The 22,978-nt window shown below is 42.5% G+C and overlaps 1 protein-coding gene across 4 annotated transcripts in view; it reads right to left on the minus strand.

Moving 5' to 3' along the window:
• AASS (aminoadipate-semialdehyde synthase) overlaps positions 1 to 22,978 on the minus strand; it is a 53,738-nt gene that overhangs the window by 23,814 nt on the left and 6,946 nt on the right. For all 4 annotated transcript variants that reach the window (XM_007068674.4, XM_037888957.2, XM_037888959.2 and 1 more), the window contains exons 3-14: positions 20,914 to 21,090; positions 18,105 to 18,189; positions 17,315 to 17,382; positions 17,068 to 17,214; positions 11,466 to 11,544; positions 11,244 to 11,371; positions 10,915 to 11,063; positions 8,268 to 8,390; positions 8,009 to 8,120; positions 7,516 to 7,575; positions 7,354 to 7,421; positions 3,504 to 3,622 (exon numbers count right to left, since the gene is read on the minus strand). In XM_007068674.4, coding sequence (XP_007068736.2) covers positions 3,504 to 3,622; positions 7,354 to 7,421; positions 7,516 to 7,575; positions 8,009 to 8,120; positions 8,268 to 8,390; positions 10,915 to 11,063; positions 11,244 to 11,371; positions 11,466 to 11,544; positions 17,068 to 17,214; positions 17,315 to 17,382; positions 18,105 to 18,189; positions 20,914 to 21,090 — 1,315 coding nt within the window. The remainder of the gene's footprint in view (positions 1 to 3,503; positions 3,623 to 7,353; positions 7,422 to 7,515; positions 7,576 to 8,008; positions 8,121 to 8,267; positions 8,391 to 10,914; positions 11,064 to 11,243; positions 11,372 to 11,465; positions 11,545 to 17,067; positions 17,215 to 17,314; positions 17,383 to 18,104; positions 18,190 to 20,913; positions 21,091 to 22,978) is intronic.

Consider the following 22,978-nt stretch of genomic DNA (forward strand, 5'->3'; position numbering starts at 1 on the left):
TCCCTCCCAAACCCATTCCCCAAAGTATCAAGGTAAAAACCCCAACTACACCCTCCACACTGGTTCAAACTAGCAGAATAACAGTGAGCTGTAGCTCACGAAAGTTTATGCTCAAATAAATTTGTTAGTCTCTAAGGTGCCACAAGCCCTCCTTTTCTTTTTGCAGAATAACCTAGTCGTCATCATGCATCAAACTCCATTCACTGGCACTTGTTGCATGGGTTCCTTCGCAAATACACAACTACACGCGACATCCATCTTTCTTTAAGTAAGCAGTTGCACAGAAAGGAGAAAAAAAAAGGAGCACACTTGAAAGATAAACAGGTGTAAGTGTCCCATGTCTTGACTTTTTTTCTTCATTTTCTAGTGTGTTGCTCATGTCAAGCTACAGTATAGTTACCTTGAGAAACAGTGATCCATTAAGGGAAACTGCAGAATGAGAACAGGAAATTAACAGCATTTGAAAACTCTGTTTTAGTCCTTCCTGTTCTTTATTTATTTTGACGCTCTTCTCTTCTTAGCAGCCTAATTTGCTGTCTTGAGTACGATCGAGCAGGTTATTGTAGGAATCAGCAGAGACTAAAGGTCTCTCTCTGAGTCCTCGTGGGGCACCAACATTAGCCATATGAAGTGAAAACTGCTACCCCTCCTCCCACACTTCGAAGCGTCTCTAATCAGTCAGTGACACTGTAGGCTCCAATCACACAAAACATGGTTAATAACTGTGGCTGTTAACAGCGTTTTGTCCTCACCAGCAGCCAAGACTAGCACAAGCTGATCTTATGGTCAGCAATTCAGCACACTATCTTGGCACAGCATCTGAAACTGTGCCTGCAACACTGGGTTGGCCAGCCCTCCTTTGTCCCAACTCTGTGCAGCAGGACATCCCTGAGTGCACTGCCTCACAGGCAGGCACTCTGTCCGGTGCTTAGGCATTATGGAATAGCTGCCCACATTTACCAAGGATGCACCAAACACCATTAGGAAGTGTGGTGGATGCAGGACACAGAAACATGGTTGTGTTGTGTGTAAAAAAGGCTGCTGTGTGGACACAACTCAGTGGGTTTTTTCATACCTGGGTCAGATGGGAGTGACAAACAGATTGAAAAACAAAACACAGTTGTAGTTATAGTGTAGACAGGGCACAAAACCAACTCCCAGGCATGTCCCAAGATATCTAATCTAGTCACTCACGTAGAACTGATGGAGGAGGGAGTAGATTCAAATGGAGATTAAGATATGGTTCCATGAGGAGGGCTGGAGCCTCAATATAAATCACTCACACATAGTCTCTTAATATTTTTACTAGAAAAAAAAGAGGCACCTAGAAACATCAGAAATTTTTAAAAAATTGAAAAAAAGTGAGTGGACTGCTGATAAGGGGACAGTCTAATTCCCTTCATCATTAGAAGGGTGCTGGAACTGGATCCAAAAGATGATCCATTAGACAAAAATGCTTAAGGGATTCTTACACAGAATGTAAGGAAAAGCCACATGGGGAGGGAGAACTACAATGGGGATATTCAGGACTGAGAAAATCTTGGTCACAATTCACAAGAGAGACGCTGATGGGATCTCAAAGTATTTTTCCTCTGGAATATTAATCCTGATAATGCACTAGGACAAGAGCTGGGAGGAATAGAATAAAAGGGTATTGCCAGAAAATATACCAGCAACTAGCTATGCTATGACCAGCCAAAACTACCATGAACTCATGCAGGCAAACAGTACCTGTTCTGAGATAAAGAGTCAGTGGAGAAACTGTTGGGGGAAAAGTCAAGAGGATCAAACACAGAAAAGCCTGAAAGAAGAGGATCTAGGTGGATGAAGCATTCTGCTCCGCCATTCCCAACACAATCTCACATACAACGCTAGAACTCCGTGAACCTCTGGACACGGATTTATCTTCTTGTCAATTTAGTGGACAACACTATAAAACTTGTCTTAATGCTGTGAGATAGGGCCAGTTACACAACCCTTACCCATGTGCAGTAGTCCTACGGTCATCAACAGGTTCACAGGCCTGAAAAGTAAACTGAAATACCAGGAACTGGGTTCAGGGGTCTGTTTCTCCTGCAACAGATGATGGGATCTGAGAGCTGTAATCATTACAGTGCTTTAGCATTCACAATCTCATCAGCTTGCAGGAGAAACACTGTATCTATAGGCTAATAAGTAAGAATGTGTGATTTGAAAGATGTATTTATTTGTAGGTTTAGGTCTACACATATTAGACAAATTAGGAATTTAAACAGGTGGAGTTTATTTTAATTATTCATACAGAATTATACCATATGCACCATTAATAAAATAAAGGGTCCTTGCACCAAAGAGTTTACTGTATAAAACAGAATGGAAAAGCAGCATGGTCTAGTGGGTAGGGGTGCTGGACTGGGAGTCAGGAGGTACAAGTTTATTCCTGACTCTGCTACTGACCTGCGGTGTAATAGTAAACTAGTCACTTCACCTCTCCATGCATCTGTTTCACCTTCCACCCTTTATCTGTAGTCTATTTAAACTGCAAGCTCTTAAGAACAAGGCCTGTCTCTTACTGGGTGTTTGCACAATGCCTACTGAGTCTCCAACTCAGCTGGGTTCTCTACATGCTACTGTAATTCAGACACCACTACCACAGCAAAAGGGTGCCAAACAAGGTGGGATAGGTAGCACAGGTGGGCAAAGAAGGATCATGAGAGATATTTCTTATATACACGCACCTCATTAGCTCTTCTTAAGAGGGACATGTCAACTATAATTTTTTAAGTGGACTAATTTCAAGAGAACCCATTCCCTGATGGAGCAGACATTAATGAGTATATTCTGACTTTAAAAAAAAAAAAAAAATCCTCATTCTCCTGTTGGTGACTGGAAGGTTGTTTTGGACATGATTGACAGCAAAACACACCTGGCCAAACTCCCTCCCACTTTTCCCCCGACGTCTGTGCATACGCCTGCCTGCTGCCCATTTGGTTTCAGCTTTGCTAGCATTGTTGTAAACACATGCTTGTAGAGAAGGGGAAAGACAGTTCATGCGAGCCTCCACCCCACAGAAGCACATAAAAAAAGTGGTGTCATCATGCTTTTGCATGACAGAAAATGCAGCTGACTATCAAGGAAAGAATGAAACTGACTATGCATGAAATACTGTCAGATGCAGGAAGCAAACAAGCTGAAAAGAAAAATATTCTCTGTAGTCTCTTCCTAGGCACTACTTGTAACAAGAAGTAGGTAAAATATTTTCAGATAGCAATGTGATTTTCAAGTTGGTGTCTCTTTAAGGTGTTATTAAAGCTACAGAATAATTTTTTGAATGAGGTGCACAGTAGTTACAAATGTAGAATATATCTTCAGTTTCCCATAGCACACTTCATATGCTTTTAAATAAAAGTTTTTAGTGTGCTGCCATGCTGGTACAAAATAAATAATTATTTCAATACACAGTACACATACTTGAAGCTTAATACAGTTCTTTAATACTTAAGGGCTTGCTTGCTTTCACGTACCTGCTGTGATTTCTACATTGGGATCTCTAGTGAGGTATTCTATCACAGGGCCAGAAACATAGCCAGATCCAAGTAACAAGACCCTCTTCTTATCCTTGGTCAGTGACCGTGAGTATTCCCTAGAGGGGTTATAATCAAAATTAAAACATACAGGATAAGCAAACAGCAGCCTGCTGAAGCCAATGTCAAGTCAGCATGTTTTAGCAAGTTTACAACCCAAGAGCTCATTTCAGGAAGAAGTTTAAGTTCTGCGGCCTGATTTTCTAGCCAAAGTACGTCACTTCCCTAAGCTTTTCCAAAATTTCTATTGCACAACTCCTACTTCAGGGTAAGCGGACTAAAATGTCTAAATCCAGCCTCAGAAAGGGTCACACCACCCAACCCGTTCCATTGTTCCTCCAGCAGCTGCAGTAGCTGCTACTTCTCATTCTTCCTCAGAAGTCACTGAATTTTTCTCAGCCAAACTAGTCCAACCTCATAGATAGGGCTCTACCAAATTCACAGCCATGAAAAACGTGTCATGGACCATGAAAACTGGTCTCCCGCCATGAAATCTGGTCTTTTTGTGTGCTTTTACCCTATACTATACAAATTTCACAGGGGAGACCAGTATTTCTCAAATTGGACATCCTGACCCAAAGGGGGGGGGGGTCACATGCAATGTTCCCTCTAATTTTTTGACAGGCCGTGTGCACAAAAAAATTCTTCTGTGCAAATTGTTGTGCATGGGGTTTAGGATCTGTGTGCGCGTGCACACACGCACAGCTTAGAGGGAACAGTGGTCACAAGGTTATTTTAAGGGGGTTGTGGTATTGCCACCCTTACTTGTGTGCTGCCTTCAGAGTTGGGCAGCCAGAGAGCAGCAGTGCAGAAAAATACTACCCAGATCTGAAGGCAGTGCCCGGCCAGCAGCAGTGCAGAAGTAAGGGTGGCAATGCCATACCATACCACCCTGGCTTCTGCTTTCAGAGCTAGGCTGCTGACTGAGGGCCCAGCTCTGCAGGTGGCTGCTGACTAAGGGCTCAGCTCCGCAGGCAGCAGTGCAGAAGTAAGGGTGGCAATACCATACCATGCCATCTTACCTCTGCACTGCTGCTGACGGCAGCTCTGCCTGCAGAGCTGGGCTCCCGGCCAACAGATGCTGCTCTCCAGCTGCCCATCTCTGAAGGCAGCGCCGCCACCAGCAGCAGTGCAGAAGCAAGTGTAGCAGTACTGCAAGCCCCCCTACAATAACCTTGCAACCCCCCCCCACTCCTTTTTGAGTCAGGACCCCTACAATTTACAACACTGTGAAATTTCAGATTTAAATAGCTGAAATCATGAAATTTATGATTTTTAAAATCATATGACCGTGAAATTGACTAAAATGGACTGTGAGTTTGGTCACAGATACAAAGACTTTAAGGCCAGCAAGGACCATCACGATCATCGAATACAAACTTTTGCACATTGCAAGAGAACCTCACCCGTCCAGTCCTGCAATAGGCCCACAATCTCTGTCTGAGTTACAGAAGTTCTCAAATCTAACTTGAAGTCTTCAAATCAAAAAGGAATCCATCATTTACTCCAGTTCAAAAACAACCGGACCACTTCAGGGCTAACGATCTGATTGTATCATCTTGAACTAACATTGTAAGTTTCCAGATTGTGCCTAGCTCCTGCCATCATCAGTGACCTCTAAATTGAGAGGCCAACTTTGGACAGATTATGCCAGAGTCACTTCAGGGCATCATGGGAACCTATATAGGCAGATAGCACCTACATAATAAAACCTGCTTGTACACATGGTCCCAGATTTGACAACAGTCCCAGCATTACTTCATGAACCACCAACACCTGCTAAATATCACTTTGTCGATCTTTTGGCATGGTAGGACAAAGAATCTTTCCTCCAACAGCCCCATCATCAGTTCTGATGAAAGATCCTCCTCACGCAGGATACTACTCTCAGACCCACAGAGAGAGTGATGACTTCATCACACGTTCCATGCCTACCCCAGATGCGAACATACAGACATGCAAAGAGGGGTAAAGTAGATTGCACCACCAGTGCTGCAACAGAGGAAAGACTCCTTGCAGAAGAAATGGCTTTTGCGATATCAAGCTTCTAAACACACCGATCTCTAGCTCTAACTGTCCAATGGCAAGAGTTCAACCAAACTGGGATTGGCTGATCCCTGCCTGTACTTGAGTTTGTCCATTACAAGCTGTTAAGAGACATTTTTGTTACACCAATAATTGCAGCAAAGTTTTTATATTCCAGAAAAGAAGATATGAACTATTGCTCATCACAAACATACATGGGAGTGGTTCAATTAAGTAATCTTTGTACAGCACTTTGGACATTTAGGTTAGTTAAAGAAATGTGCCGTTTGCAGCTGTGCAAGAGGAACATATAACCAGCGTAAGCTATGCAGTTGTGAAGAAATTATGGAGAAGGGTATAACAAGCCATCAAACCTTCTCCCCTCTTTGGGTATACCATCACATTTTAAACAGTAAGTTCATTTGCATTAGTTCCAAAGAAATCCAAAGGGAAGGCATCAGAGAAAAGGCTCTGGCATTAGTGAGTACCACTCTTCCTTTAGGCACAATATGCTGTTTTGCGGAAAGACCAAAAAAAGTCTACCCACAAGTTGACCCTTTTCCAAAGGGATTTTCAGCTTCTTAATAACCTCTTGCATGGTCTAGTGTGAGCTAAGAAGGGTGTCAAAAAAGAGAAGCCACAATGCTGTGCCAGTAATAAGAAGGTATGTTCGTGAAGGCAACTGGCTAAGGTTGTCCACCATAACAGCATATATCAAAAACTCTGTGGTAAGCTGTGGTCTTCCAGAAGCAAATGACTTGCTCCGCTACTAAAGAAAAGGGTGCAGTAAGTCCTGTAAATAATTATTCTTCATTTAAAACAGAATTTTCCTAATATCCTCAGAGGGATTCACTATTAATTATCTGGACCATTATATTTTACATTTCTGCAGCCCAGATGTTAAGTAAATGAGGAAAATGACAGATTACATTGTTTTTAATTTCCATGAATGTACCTAGTGCTTAAATCTATATTTATTTCCTTTGTGTTTTTCTATTTTCTTTATTATATGTGCTCCAGCCACAACTAGCCAAAACCACAAAGACGGAGTTAATCACTGCCAAACCAACGCCACTCTGTAAAAAGCATAAAAATAAAAGGTGTTAGTTACTAGGAATAACTGAAGTGGCGGGAAGGGAAATTGTACATTAAGTAAATGAAGTTAACCCCATCTGCTCCATTCATTTTTACCACTGCAAGATAAAATAGACATGACAAGGATAGAATGGTACCTCAAGTAATGGGCATAGTACAAGTCAGAGACCTTTATGCAGAATCCTGAATACACCCCAGTCACAGAACAATGCTGCAGATCAGTGGGGCAAGAGGACCACCTCTTCCTGAGGGCGAGAACTGCAAGTCTATAGTATTAAAACTAGAAGTCTGCAAAATTATATTACTGGTCCTCAGAGCCCAGCCACCCCTAAATAAGCTAGTGTTGCATGTTTGGACGGTGCAAGGAGGAAATAATAGGGTTAGCATGCAATTGTTTTCTGTCTGAGAAATCCTGATTATTAACAAGGCACACATTTGTTACCCTTGCTTTTTCCTCAGGTTCAGCATTAAATTAGTAATATATGCTAATGGGGTTAGACACAGTAGGGAGATTCAACTCAGGATACCTTTAACCACATAATGTAATACAGCTGAATTCCACCAACAGTTAAATAAATGAAAAAAGGAAGGTAGAAGGCAAGCATGGTTATTTAAAACCTGAGTCACAGGAACCAAGACAATGAGAAACTTAAACCACACTATACATTACCTGCTTTCCCTCAATTTCTGGATATATTTATACTTATCAGTCAATGAACCATTGGACGCAATCACTGCCTACAAAGTATATGAAACATAAAATTACTTTTCCTACGTTTGAACTTTACATATCTAGGTCAGAAGAGGAATGGAAATAGCTTGAAAGACTTACATCTCGTACAACAGGTGAATAATTCTGGCTTTCAAGAGGCTGTGAGCCATCAGATAACAGCTGTGGAGATGAAGGATTTCAATCTGAGCATTTTATTTCCCACAAATTTTCAGAGAACTTTCAGAGATAAATCCTCTGGAAAAATTTGCTTCATAAAAAAAAAAAAAGGAAACTGTCCAGGTTTTAAGGTATATTAAAATACATGCAGGAATTGCACATAAAATAACCTCTGAAACCTGAAATTCTCCTGACCCATATAATTAATTGTTTCAAGTGACTTTCATTCCCATTGACTTTCACTTTTGAAAATGGGACTTCGGTGCCTTTGGAAATTTTACCTCAGACACTGTGGAGCAGTCATTTTTCAGACTGATTCAGTTATGTTCTACAGCAGATTTTTTAAATCTATATATGGCAGACCAGAAGAGCCACATAATGCAATCGAAGTTTAAGTTCAAACCTTCAGTCTGTCACTGAATACACAAGGCCTTACCATCTCTTCAACATAAGCGAAGAGCATGTCTCCAAAGTATTCTGTTGCTTCTATAGGAAGCTGTGCTGGTAAGTTGTCAATGGAACACATCAGAATCCCAAAGCCTTCCACGCTGGAAGAGACAACATTATGATTTCATGTCACATTTTCTTTGTCACATCTTTAGTGGTCATGTTTCAAAAGCATGACTTCATATAGTGGTTTGAGTAGAATAGGATATTGAAACAAAAAGTACAGTGCAAATTAAAGGTTCTCCCACCTGCCATGAATAATATGCTGGTCAGCGTCATACATACAAAATGGACTGTCAATTGTTGTACACTCTGTCATAAATTCTATGGATCCTCCAGTGTCTGCTGAAATGTCACATATTGCCATAAGTCTAAAGTAATTAAATAAAAACAATGAACAAAATCATCCAAAACATAAACAAGAATAGTTACAAAAGATCAGAAGATTGTTCTTTACAAGAGTTTCAACCAGACTTATCAGACACAGATAAATACAATATGTTGGGGAAAAGTCAATATGGCTTTTCTAAAGGGAAATCAAGCCTCATCAATTTACTGGAATGCTTGGAGTGGATCAACAAGTATGTGGGGTGATCCACTAGGTATAATGTACTTGGACTTTCAGAAAGCCTTTGACAAGGTCCCTCACCAAAGGCTCTTAAGCAAACTAAGCAGTCATGGGATAAGGAGAAAGGCCCTCTCATGGTTCAGAACTGGTTAAAATGAGAAGAAACCAACGGTAGGAATAAATGGTCAGTTTTCATAATAAAAAGAGGTAAACAACAGGGTGCTCCAAGGATCTGTACTGGGACCTATTCTGTACAGCATATTCATAAACTATCTGGGAAAGGAGGCGAACAATCGGGTGGTAAAAAGTTTGCTGACAATACAAAATTACTCAAGATGGCAGTCTGCTTTGGACTTGAGTTACAAAGGGATCTCACAAAACTAGGTGATTGGGCAATAAATTGGCAGATGAAATCAAATGCTGATAACTGCAAAGTAACGCACATTGGAAAACAATCCCAGCTATACATACAAAATGATTTGATCTAAATTAGCTGTTACCACTCAAGAAAGATCTTGGAGTTATCGTGGATAGTTAAGAACATAAGAATGTCCATATTAGGTCAGACCAAAGGTCCATCTAGCCCAGTATCCTGTCTTCTGACAGTGGCCAATGCCAGGTACCCCAGAGGGAATGAACAGAACACGTAATCATCAAGTGATCCATGTGCTGTCTCCCATTCCCAGCTCTGACAAACAGAGGTTAGGGACACCTCTGAAAACATCCACTCAACATGCAGCAGCAGTTAAAGCTAACAAAATAATTTGGGGTATGAAACAGTCCATACAAGGAGAAACTAAAACAGAGACTGTTCAGCTTAGAAAAGAGACTACTTCAGGGAAATATGATAGAGGTCTACAAAATCATGAATGGTGTGGAAAAAGCGAATAGGAAATATTATTTACTCCTTCACATAACACAAGAACCAGGGGTCGCCTAACGAAATTAACAGCCAGCAGGTTTAAAAACAAACAAAAGGAAGTACTACTTCACACAGTGCACAGGGTTGTTGCGAAGGCCAAAACTAACTGGGTTCAAAAAAAGAATTAGCGGAGTTCATGGAGGACAGGTTCATAAATGGCTATTAGCCAAAACGATCAGGGATGCAATCCCATGCTCTGGGTGTCTTAAGCCTTTCACTGCTAGAAGCTGGGAGTGGAAGCATCTGGCATCAGCCACTGTCAGAAGACAGGATACTGGGCTAAATGGACCATTGGCCTGACCCAGTATGGCCGTTCTTATGTTCTAATGTCCAGAAAGGACATACTTGTAACGGACATGGGGCAGGTGTTTTCTATCATTAATAAAATAATCTATTGAAAGACTGCAATTCCTGATAAGCGTAACAGACTATTTCTAGAATGACTTGGTTATAGATTTCTTTTTTAAAACGATAAAATTAGTAGATAAAGAGAGGTCTTTAGCTTATTAATTACGTAAACCAGACACCATGAAAAAGAGACCATGGTCAATAGTTTATTTTCTTTGTCTCTTCTGTGAGCACAAGTAGTATATAGAGAGATTCCTACTATTATAGATGTATGTTGTAACGGACAAAATTATGTCATTGATAAGGGAGGACCATAAATACTCAGTAATTGACAAAATGGACAAGGAGCATGTGGTACAGCAGATGTGTCTATAATCAATTTATCAGCAAAATATTAAAGTATGGATTAACATCTAAGCCTTAAGAGCTAGTTGTGGTTACGTATTGTCCTAATAATGATAAATTGGTTACAATTATCATTGGTTTATTGATTCTTAAATAAGGTCAAACATGAAAAAAGATGTTTTTCTTTGTTCTGAACAGTATATTAGAGATGAGTTTTAGGGAGTTAGTCGCAAGTGAACTCAGGTTGGGGGGGAGGGGACACAGTTCACCAGTCTCAAATTTGCAATGTATGTTTCCTTTTCTGTATAGCACTCTATTAAGTATTTCTTGTTGTCTTAACTAACTCAGCTGACGTATTTGATATCATGATTTATTAAACCTGCACACACACACACCACAACATCTGTCACATTTGTTCTCCCAGCCTTTTCCCAGGGAGAGAAGCACGTGCAGGGTTAACTTAATTTACAAATCTGCCATTTGTCAATAGTAGAAATTAATGACATTTGTAAGTGGGATGTACAAATTACAAAAGGAAACAGAAATAGGGAAGCATGTGGGTAAAGAGAGCAGGATGGGTTGGGTTCTGCTCCTAAGTTTCTCTCAGAGACTGTCAACGTATTTATTCAATGCTTTGCTGAAACCACTGATCCTTATTACTTAATTAGAATACTAGAGAATAAATTATTACTACCAATCAAAGGTGCCTTACTTGTGTGGTAATTCTGGACAACCCTCAGTTGCAGCAGCAGAAGGTTTAATCGGAGCCAGCAACTTTTTTGCATCATGTCGATTTAACAAGCGAGGTGTATGTTGCTCCCAGTATATTCCATTAATCAAACAAGTAGTGTACGGTGCAATCTGCAAAGAAAGTCACAAATTCTAGAAGGTCTCACATGGATGTTATTGATAGTCAAGGGGACTTGCATTTCATCTAGCCTTATAGACAAGTGATACCCTAACTACAGAGAACGTGGAACAGTATTTGCTATCAGCAGTATTTGGAAAACCTTGTACTGAGAGAACAGCAACAATGCTCACATCAGTATTAAAACGAGAAGTGTAGAGTTCTGGACGTTTGTCGTATTCCTCCGGATCATACACCCCATCGGTCTTCCTTACAAGATGATGGTGACGACTTAACACTGTCCCATATACTTTCCTAAGGTCTGCAATAAAAAGAGGAGAAAGTCAGTTATTTAAGAAGCAATACTGTTGGTCAAAGAGATTCTAAAGCTTATCACACTTGTGCCTTAGCATTACCTCCAGATTTGGAAACCTCCCTCAGTTCATGTGGCTCCACAAATTCACAAGGGAGTTCATTGAACACTTCTTGGGCACCCTGCAGATAAAAATATGACTCAGAATCACGTGGACATCAGCAAAGAGTATAGGATATTGAAAAACTGCAGAAAGAAAATTGTTATTGCATTCACAGAATGTTCACAAGGGCTCATTTTCAATAGATCTTGCCAGTTCTGCCAGATTACACTGTCCCTATAGAGATGCATACTAATCCACATGTGCCAAGTACCTGCCTGAAATCTGGTTTACTGTGTAACATGAGAAAGTGTTCATTTTAGCTTAGTGAATGAAAAACAAAAAGTCACCAGATGTGTCTTCAGAGCATTGTTAACTTGAGTTAGAACTTAAGTATTACCCCTAATGCGACTCCCATCCACACGCAACTCTCTAACTTCAGTTAAGTGGTTCTTTTAACTCTAACTAGCTAGCCCATTGGGGGTGGGACAGCAGAGGAGGGGGTCTGTTGACATTCCAGTGTTGCGGAAGCTTGAGCTAATAAGGCAAAGGGGATGCAACAGCTTGAGTTATAAGTCAGCAGCAGCTAACCCAATTGCTCTGTGAAACTCAACTGTTATTTTGAAGCATGGTTGCTCTCAGCTCCAGGGTCCCTAGTCTGGCTGATGGCACAGGCTTCAGTGCAGGCTACCACCACTACACTCCTATCAGTACCCATGCTAGCTAGATTAAAGCTGATACAGATGTTCTTCAGTTAAACCAGTGAAGCTTTATGCAAATCACCCCCACTGTTTAAAGTCTTTTTCATAAGGTTCTTTACCATCCAGATAGACCTTTCCACAAGTCCCTTTGATTGGGATTTTCATCACAGAACACCTGTGAGGATACGGCCTTTTCCTGTAGCCACATTGTAAGGTCTGAGGCCTTTGTCTGCAGTCATATTAGGAGAGCAGCAGCCACGAGCTAAGAAGCAGGAAGTCACATCATCACATTCCATCTAAATTACGTTAAAACAATGTAATACCAGACTGGTAAGAAGGCGATCCTGTCCTAACAGTATCCACCATCACCAGACAAGGAAACAAATCTTAAGATGGTTAAAGAAAACTTAGTCTGATGGCATTCTGTCTGGCAAGAAATCATTTATCAGGTTGTGGTTGTGAAATCCCTACTTCTTTATTGTTTTGTCTTTATGGTCCCCACTTCGCTAGTGTTTATCTGTATGGTCTCTTTCTGGTTCTTTGATTGTTTCTGTCTGTTACATACTTAGCTAGGTGTAAAAAAAAAAAAAAAAATCAATTAAGGTGGTGGGGTTAGAGAATTGTTTTACAATGATAGGATTGGTTAGAACACTGTTCAGTAATACTTTAGTAAAATGATTGGTTAAATTACAGCTAAGCAGGACTCAAGTTTCACTATATAAACTAGGATCCAAAAGGAAGTTCTTGGGAACCAACTCCAGGATACAGCCCCAAGATCAGAGCTGCCAGCCCCAACATTCCGCTAATGACAGCGTGCAGAAGCTGCAGTTCCCCAGATGACCTGTTCCTGACTGGCCATCAAAAAAAATTCATCTGCCTTACTGGGAGTGGTGAGCATTATATGGTTAATGTGTGCATTCTGTTTTGGTAATTGATAATAAATAGAGGTTAAGTAGGATATTAATGTGTAAGGCTTTTTCACTGGTAAAAGACCCTGAAAACCTGCAGAGTGAAAGGTTATGCCCTGAGTCCACAGAAGGGTGAGGGTGGGTTCCTAAATTAACAAGGTTATGCCTGAGCCCTAGGAACAGGGTACGGGTGGGCGCCCTACAGTGTGATAGTAACAGAATTTTGTGCGGGTAACATATCAAGTCCAAATTACAGCCAAACTATGGCAAATGGCCTGAAATCCACATTGGAAAGTTACAGCCCATTATTGCTAAAGACTTCGTCTGGAAAAATGAGAAATCCAGTGGCACCTTAAAGACTAACGGATTTATTTGGGCATAAGCTTTTGTGAGTAAAAAAACCCTACTTCTTCAGATGCATGGAGTGAAAATTAAGGATGCAGGCATTATTATACTGACACATGGAGAAAGGAGTTTTCATGCATCTCTCACACACTCTCTCTCTAATTCCCTCTAGGACACCTGATCCCTGATCATACATCTCAATTTAATCCTTACCAATAGGCTTCTTACCCCTCCCGCACAGACCTCAAAAGCTTCATCCCATCAGTGTGGCTCCTCTAACTACTCCTGACAGCATTCTGCACCAAAAAATTAAAAATTCTAAACACAATATTTTAAAATTCTCTAAATTTTATTTGTCAATAAATAAATACATAGGCTCCAGCATGGCAGTGGGGAGCACAGACCACTGGCTGCACGAAAATGGGAGATCACCCTGAAGCCTCCCCACCCCCAACCCCAGGGACACAGACTCAGTGCTCAGGTTGCACCTGACCTTAACACAGCACAAGGCCTGGCCCTGCCCCAGAAACACCCTGGGGCCCTGCCCCTCTGAGCCAGGCACACCAGGTGTGGGGCAGGAAGGCTCACCCAGGCAGGATCCAAGTGTGGAGGGGCTCAGTGTGGGGGGATCCAGGTGTGGGGTGAGAGGATTCTGTGTGGGACAATCTGGATACAGACAGCTCATTGGAGGGGGGGGGCTAGGTATGGGGGGATCTGGATGCACAGAGACTTGTTGCAGGGGTTCCAGGTGCAATGGGACTCTGCAGGGGCTTCCAGGTGAAAGTGGTTGGGACTCAGCAGAGAGGTTTGGGTACAGCTCATTGGGGGATCAGTGGCCTGGGGGCTCAGGGTAGTGGGGCTCGTCAGGGTAGGGGTTTGAGTGCAGAGAGCTCAGTGGTGGGGGGGGGGTCTGGGTGCAGGGGTGGAAGTCTGCAGGCAGGGTATCTGAGTGCAGGGGGCTCCAGATGCAGGGGATGGGGTTCAATGGGATGGAATTCAGGGGGGTTATCGGTGTATGGGGTGAGGCTCGGCAGAGGTATCTGGGTCTGGGAGGTCTGGATGCATGGGGGTTGGGCGGATGGGGGAGCAGCTCCTCATACAGTGACCCCTCCCCCCACAGCTGAAGAGCGATGGGGGCAGGAAGCAGGGAAGGATGCTGAGCTTCCTGCAGCTGGGGGAGGTTTCTAGAGGTGGGTCTGACACAGCCCCAGCCACTCCTTGCAGGGGAAGAGGAAGTCCCATCCTTTTCTGCCTCCAGCCCAGATGATCCCAGCTCAGGGTAGGAGACACTGGCTGGGGTATCCCCAGCCCTGCGGTGATTGACCTCTCCGCTGGCTGCTCCAGGTGCCTGAAACAATGTACCTGCGCAGCTAGGGAGCAGTGCGTGACTGCTCTTGCAGCTTCCCTTTGCTTCCGTCAGAAAAACAAAGAAATCTGTGGGGGGACATGAATTCTGCGCATGCACAGTGGCGCAGAATTCCCCTAGGAGTATCTAACCAGCAGAGGATTCTCTTCTGTGCAGGAATACCCACTGCTCCCAGACAATGATTGGGGCGGGGGGGGGAGTAACACAGGGGGTGAAGCAGAAATACCTTAGATTGCATCTAGGTTCAGCTGCGAAGAGGTGCAGGTATCAAAGCCTTTCCAGATTGGGGTTGGAGTAGATAAAATAATAGGCAAATTGTAGAAGAAGAAGAAGAAGAATGTATGCAGCTGGGAAGGGCCTGTGCTAGGTTAGTGAACCAGGGGAGTAACAGGTGACTGGGAAAGTCTGCTCTGGGTACACAAATGTTGTCAGCATCTAATCCTCTTCTGGACCCTCCTCTTTTTCCTGAATGGCAGCAGCTATTCTTTTGACACTTCTTCCTATGGCAGGTGGTGTTAGAGGGCTTAGTCCTTCACCCTCCCACTTCTCTGGTTCTTTTCGCGTGAACAGAGAGCAACAATACCCAAAGTCCGAAGGTGTAAACAATTTGATGTTTATTGGGGTAAACTTCCAGCAAGCTTAAATCCAAGTTTCTTTTTCCTTATTTTTGAATCCCAACTTACTTCCTGTTTGCCCCTAATTTATATAGTAATATTCTCAGCTATACCTTAACCAATCATTTTACTGAAATTTACCTAACCAATCCTAACATATTGTAACATGATTAGCTAACCAATTATATCCCACCACCTTAATTAGTTTACACCCAGCAAAATTAATTATACAGCAGAACCAGAGACCATGCAAACAAACAATAGCAAAGTGGGAACTATAATGACAAAACAATACAGAAGTGAGGATTTTACAACTACATCTATAAAGACATAAGGGTTTTCCAACTAGTTTCCCAACTATGCATCCGATGAAGTGAGCTGTAGCTCAAGAAAGCTTATGCTCAAATAAATTTGTTAGTCTCTAAGGTGTCACAAGTACTCCTTTTCTTTCTGTGAATACAGACTAACACGGCTGCTACTCTGAAACCAACTATGTCTATTGATAAGGGAGTTCTTACCAAACAGACAACTATCAAACTAAATTTCCTTTTACATCTTCTAGGCTCTTCCCTTTCTCTGGAGGTGATAGGTCAGATCACCTTTCTAACAGCCCCAGATTGCCTTATTTCAATATGACTAGTTTGAAATGTGCGAGGACATGACCGAACGCTTTCCAGCTTATGGCTGCTCCCACTGCTTAGCCAAAGGCCCTAGCTTAAGAACAGGGCCTCAGACTGTCACTGTGAGCGAAGGCCCTCACCCAGGCAGACACTGATTTTGATTCTCTCTTTTATACCTTTATAACTAACTAAAATGATAAACATACCTAAATTCTTAAATTATAGGCCTTTACAGACAAGCCTGAATATCTATATCCTAACAGGTGGGACAACTGATATTCTCCTCTGGCTCTTCCTCTGTTTCATGGAGAATGGCCTGCAGGATTATGCTGCCTCTGACCCTTGGCTGATCCCAGAAAGGATTCTGCTGATTCTGAGCTGACATTTCACTTTAGCACATGCTCATTAGCTTCTCCTAACAGACCATCAACCAGGTTCCACATCAGTTGCTCACTGCAGCCAACAGCAGGCTAGTAGTCTCTTGCCTAAGGATGTATGCTAAATGGGTGCGTGAATGTAATGGAGGCTGCACTCTGCCACCACCCAGCCCCAAAAGGCAAAGAGCTTCTGTGGATGCCTGCATCTCAGGGGTAGTGGAGAGCGTAACCCATCCATTGGATCAACCATCCATCCTTTAAGGTAGAGTAACATCAAGTCTTACACCACATAAATAATGCGGAAGTCTAACCTTCTTTGAGGAATAATATATACAGACCGATAAAGCAAACAGAAGTTCTCCCACATAGTCATCCTTAACCATTCTATAGCATTTAAGGGGGTGAGGAGCAGCTCTCCTTGACAGTGCAGCCTGGTTTATAGGATTCATGACTAGTAACCAGTATCATAGCTCCTCTACAAGCACAAGTCTAGGGTAACTGGGAATTCATATCATATCATGGCAAAAAGCCTAGAAGCAAGAGTACTGCACAAATTACATCTATCATGAAATTGCATACAGTGAGTCTGATGCATACAAGATTCAGAAATAGGACTTAGGTAAAAAGATACAGCAAAAATGAGTATTACATTGGTGGGGGGGAAGGCATCTTACCTTAGAAACGTTACCAGTGCCTGTAAACACAAATGTTAAGGGTCCAATCGACTTTGGCATCAAACCCAGAGAGATTTCATAGCCAGCATCCCGCACTGCCTGCACAGCCTGGCTGCTGTTCCTGTAGTTATGAGCCATACCAATGTGCTGAAACCAGACACAAAGGGTTCTCATCAATGTGTTTGTCCAGAGCCCATGATATTTCTTTTTACTAAAATGTTTAAGTGATATTATGTAAAAATCCTACCATGAAAGGAGTGTGATGTCCCAGGGCAAGAAATCGTAATCCCATTCCATGTAAAATATTGATCATTCCTATTTCAGAATTATACAGTTAATATAATTAAGAATGGACATATAGGATCTACAGTGACTGATACCCAAGATCTTCCTTGACTCAAGATAAAACAGGTTCAGTAGCAGACTTGGATCTCAGTCCTCCATTTGGCATCCCTCAAACATGCCAATATATTTTCTTTTTGGTAGGGAGGGGAGAGAACAACCATGTGGGGAGGGGGAGGAAAAAAAGCCCACACCGGTAAATTCCACTGAAGAGTAGTGAGCTTTTTGGAGGTACAGTGGAAAAACAATAAATACTTTAATACAAAGCGATCAGGACCATGTCACAAAAAAGAGGGCTGATTAGCACGTGTGTTGTACTCCACCACACACTTTGGCTCACAGGGAGGGTGACAGACATTTCTTTCTAGAGCACACATTCTGTTGGCCTAGGGTCACTGATTCTCCTTCCAGTGAGGTGGAGTATCTACTCTCCTGGCAAGAGAAATACTGCTTCTGTATAGATAGGTGGAACTTAATAGGAAGTAAAATAATGGAGTTAGGCAGAATCCTCAGGACGCTGACTATACTGTGTGCCGGGAATTAGCAACAGACTAGAAAGATTCTCAGGAGCTGCACAGCAGCTATAAAAAGCACCACAGGCCTGGATTCTCAGGAAGTTAATGTAAACTGAAAAGGTGCTGATGTTGGTGAAGCATTATTAATCCTAGGCCTACTTATTGTATAGCGCACTATACCTGCTACACCAGCCCACTGTCCGAAGGCTACCACTCGTATTCCTCTGTGATCAACCATTTTCTCATAGTCAATCAATCGAATTTCCTGAAAATACATAAAAAGTTGCTTTTATGTTTTCACTAAAAGTTTGATTTTAAACAGCAAAACCAAGGATATAACTGCTTCTCTGGGAACTACTTTTATATGCATCTTCTGCCATGTTTTGTGCATGAAACACACACATGCACAGGACTGAGTTTTCAACTGTAGGAAAAAAAAAAGTTTTTTTTAAGAACATGTTGATTTTTGGCTTGCTTGGTTTATAACCAGAGTCTCCATAACACTTTTAAGTTAAGAAATAAAAATGTTAGTACAGCAATCAGCAGATCATTGGAATGAAACATGACCATCTTCGAGGAATCCAGAGGGGCAGATCTTCATCTGGTGAATATCAGCAGCTCACGAACAGAGCTACACTGACTGACACCAGATGAGGATCTGACCCAGATGTCATAACCCACAAACAGCAGCATCCCGACCAAATGGCAGGGTGATTCAGTCCTAATGGGACATTTGCCGCCTCACAAATAAGACACTCATTGTCAATCTCAGAAGTGAGACAAGAGTAAATGTTACATCTGATTCCAGTATCCATGCACCCTCTCCCCAAAAAAGTTGGAAGATCAAGGTTGTGGCTTGTTGGGAGACACTTGCACTTTTATTGCCCATGCTCTTTGTAGACAGATGACCTCTGTTCTCGGGGACAACTAGTTGCTCAAATCAATGTACTGAACAAACAGAGGATGAGATCCTGGTCCCAGTGAAATAAGTGGCAAAACTTCCATGAGGCCAGGATTTTACCCAATGTTATGAAACATGCAAAGAGCCAAATTTGCAGTTCCTAATCAGGCAGAATTAGCTTCTTTGGGATAGTCAGTCACATGAGGACTGCACACCAGACCCTTTAGACTGGATATCAATATCCTGTATACAAGTACAGTTACACGGACTTCAATCTTTTTTCTCTCATAATTTACTCTGGCAAGAAAGGTCAGAATCAGAGCCATATTCTTTAACCGTGAGAATGTCTCTTAGGAAAGCATATACAGCACTTAAGCAGCTTTTCAAAGTGTATTATAGCCAAGACTATCAGTTTCAAGTTGAGCGCTTTGAATCATAAAAACAACAAGTAAAGAGGGATAATTAAGTCCCTGACTGAGGCCAGGAATGGCAATTTCAGCCTAAAATGAATGTTTAAAGCCCAGCTATAAATATCAAAATATACTCCTGAGGGAATTCTGCATCACTACACGCATGCAGAATTCATGTCCCCTGCAGATTTCTTTGCTTCCCCTCAGAAAAATGACTTTCTGACAGGGAAGCAAAGGGAAGCTGCACGAGCAGTCACTCACCCCGTCCCCAGTAGTGCAGGCGCATTGTTTTGGGTGCCCAGAGCAGCTGGCAGAGAGGTAAACAACTGCACAACTGGGGTGGGGAAAGAAAGAAATGCTGAGGATGCCCCGACTGCTGGCTCATACCCTGTGCTGGGCTCAGCTGCCAGTCCCAGCTAGGCAGGGGGCCAGGACTACTTCTTCCCCTGAAAGGAGGGGCCAGGGCCAGAAACCTCCCCCAGCTGCAGGAAGCTCTGCGCGCACACGCACACAGCTTCTCATCCCCATCGTTCCTCAGCCACAGGGGGAGAGGTCACTGTTGGAGAAGCTGCTCCCGCATCTGCCCAACCCCAAGCATCTGGACCCCCCCCATACCCAGACCCCCCTGCACCAAAAGCCCCAAACCCATAACTTCCCCCGCTGAGCCCCAACCCCCTGTGTCTGGACTCCCACCCCTCAGACCCCCCATTGAACTCTCCATACTCAAACCTCCACCCTGACAAGCCACACCCCAGAGCCCCAACCAGTTACATCTGGACCCCCACCCTACAAAGCCCCACCCCCCCAGCACCCAACCCCCACGCTAAGCCCCACACACCCAGACCCACCCCTCCGCTGAGCCCCAACCACCTTTGCCTGAAGCCCTCTGAAAAGTCCCATGCCCCTGTACCCAGAAGCCCGCAACAAGCCCCTCTTCATCCAGAACCACCTGCACTTGGACCCCCCACTAAGCCACCCGCACCTAGATTGCCCCACACAGATCCCTCTCACCGCACACCTGGATCCTCCACACTAAGCCCTCCACACTTGGATCCTGCCGGGCTGAGCCTGCCTGCCCGCACCTCCTGCACCTGGCGTGGGGGACAGGGCCCCAGAGGGTTTCTGGGGCAGGCCCAGCCCTTGTGCTGCGTCAGGGTCAGGTGCAGTCTCATTGCCAGGTCCACGTCTTGGGAGTGGGGCTGCAGGGTGATCTCCCAGTGGCATGTGCCCCTGTGCTCCGCACTGCCATGCTAGAGCCTCCACATTTATTTATTTACCAATAAAATTTGTAGAATTTTTAAATATTGTGTGCAAAATTTTTATTTCCCTCAGGAATAAAAACAGAAGCCTACAATATAAATGCTGCGATGCAGCAATGTGTTCTAACCCATAGCTAAGTGATGTGCTGTAGATACCCTATAGCTGGTGTTTGGATATACAACACCCTCTTGACTATTTCCATATTGTAGCTTAAGAGAATCGATATAAACAGCTTAAAAAATTAAATGCATCTCTTAAAACAACAACTGTGGAGAGTACAGACTTTCTATTAGTGTATCATAAAAAGCAAGCTCAAATATCTATGAATACCTACGTTACTTTCCATTGCACTTCTATGTTTAATCCTGTTTATTACCTTGTGGTAACAGTCACTGATCTTTCTTACTAAAATATTTACCTGTCTTAGAATTTCATCCAATAGAGACATGTTTGCCTCTTGGGCTTTAATAGTGTGAGAGAAGAATGCATAGTTCTTCTTGGGAATTAATTTATCCTCTGGAGGTCTCTTCACTCCCGCAATTAGAGATGCCTCAGAAATATCTTCCTGAATAATGCCACCTGCTTTTATATATTCCTGTAAACAGAGCATTAAGAAACACTTTCATTCTTCGACAGTAATGCAGAAAAAACAAAGGAGGTCTTAAAAGAACTTATGAAGCAGAAAGATACAGAAACAAGTTAAGGCCTGTTACTAAACAAACTTATTTAAGAGTGAAGAGCTTGGATTTCTATTAGGGCTGTCAAGAGACTAAAATTAATTGCGATTAATCATGCTGTTAAACAATAGAATACCATTTATTTAAATATTTTGGATGCTTTCTACATTTTCAAATATATTTATTTCAATTACAACATAGAATATAAAGTGTACAGTGCTCACTTTATATTTTTATTACAAATATTTGCACTGTAAAAACCAAAAGAAATCGTATTTTTCGAATTCACCTAGTACAATTACTGTAGTGCAATCTCTTTATCATGAAAGTTGAATTTACAAATGTAGAATTATGTACAAAAAGAACCCAACATTCAAAAACAAAACAATGTAAAACTTTAGAGCCTACAAGTCCACTCAGTCCTACTTCTTGTTCAGCCAATCACGCAGACTAACAAGTTTGTTTACATTTGCAGGAGGAGATAATGCTGCCCACTTCTTGTTTACAATGTTACCTGAAAGTGAGACAGGCGTTTGTATGGCATTGTTTTTATATGATGAACAGGATTGTCAGTAATCCTCATTATATCTGACTTGGCTGCCTGGGTGGGAGCTCAAGGCTCAGTTGCTTTAAGGGAACTGTATTTTTGGCTTCTGGGTAACCAGTAAGGTATTGTAGAAGCAGTTTTGTTGCTGGGTCTGTGAATCTAAATATTAGAATAACCAGTTTGGGGGACTGTCTTCCCCATTCTTTGCAGTTTGCCCTAATTGAGCAATCTCAGTGTGCCCCGCCCTTGGATCCCAGTCACACTACATTATTTCACTGGGATTGCATAGGATTGTCCCTGGGGGCAGAATTCAGCCCATCTTATAACTAATAATAAATAGACTGTGGAGGTTTTCATTCCTTCAAAAGTGGGTAAAACATCACAATCTCCATTCTGAGATGAAGAAACTAAGACACAGAAATTGGGTTGTTTGTCCACAGTCATACAGTGAGTTACAGAAGCTAGGGCTTCTGCTCCCATCTCTGTGCCTTATCATGCTGCTTCCACTGAAGTTGATGGCAAGACTCCTGTCATCAACTTCAGTGGAAGCAGCATGATAACCATACAGCTAAGGATAGCCTAGAATTCCTCCTTACCTGTAAGGGGTTAAGAAGCTCAAATAACCTGGTTGGCACCTGATCAAAAGGACCAATGGGGAATGAAGATACTTTCAAATCTTGTAGGGGGGGGAGAAGAAGGCTTTGTTTTGTGTGTTCTCTTGGGAAGCAGAGAAACATCAGGTCAGAAAATTCATTGTCCTATAAACCATCCTAGAAGTCTCTCATATTACAAAAATTGTAAGTAAAAGCCAGGCGAGTCATGTTACATTATCTTTTGTTCTGCTTGTGAATTTTTCCTTTACTGGAGGGAGGTTTATTCCTGTTTTCTGTAACTTTGAAACTAAGCCTAGAGGAAGTTCTGCTGTGTTTTTGAATCTTTTGTTACCCTATGAAGTTATTTTCCATCCTGATTTTACAGAGGTGATTTTTAACACCCCCCCCCTTTTTTCTTTTAAATAAAATCCTTCTTTTCTCCATTATCCTAAGACCCAAGGGTTTGGTTCTGTGATCACTTTGTAACTAATTGGTTAGGATATTATTCTCAAGCTTCCCCAGGAAAGGGGGTGCAAGGGCGTGGGGGGATATTTGGGGGAAATAGGAACTCCCAGTGATCCTTTCCCTGATTCTTTATTAAATCACTTGGTGGTGGCAGCATACCGTCTAAGGGCAAAGAACTTGTGCCTTGGGGAAGTTTTAACC

The sequence above is a fragment of the Chelonia mydas genome, chromosome 1, assembly GCF_015237465.2.
Source record: "Chelonia mydas isolate rCheMyd1 chromosome 1, rCheMyd1.pri.v2, whole genome shotgun sequence".
Taxonomy (NCBI): domain Eukaryota; kingdom Metazoa; phylum Chordata; order Testudines; family Cheloniidae; genus Chelonia; species Chelonia mydas.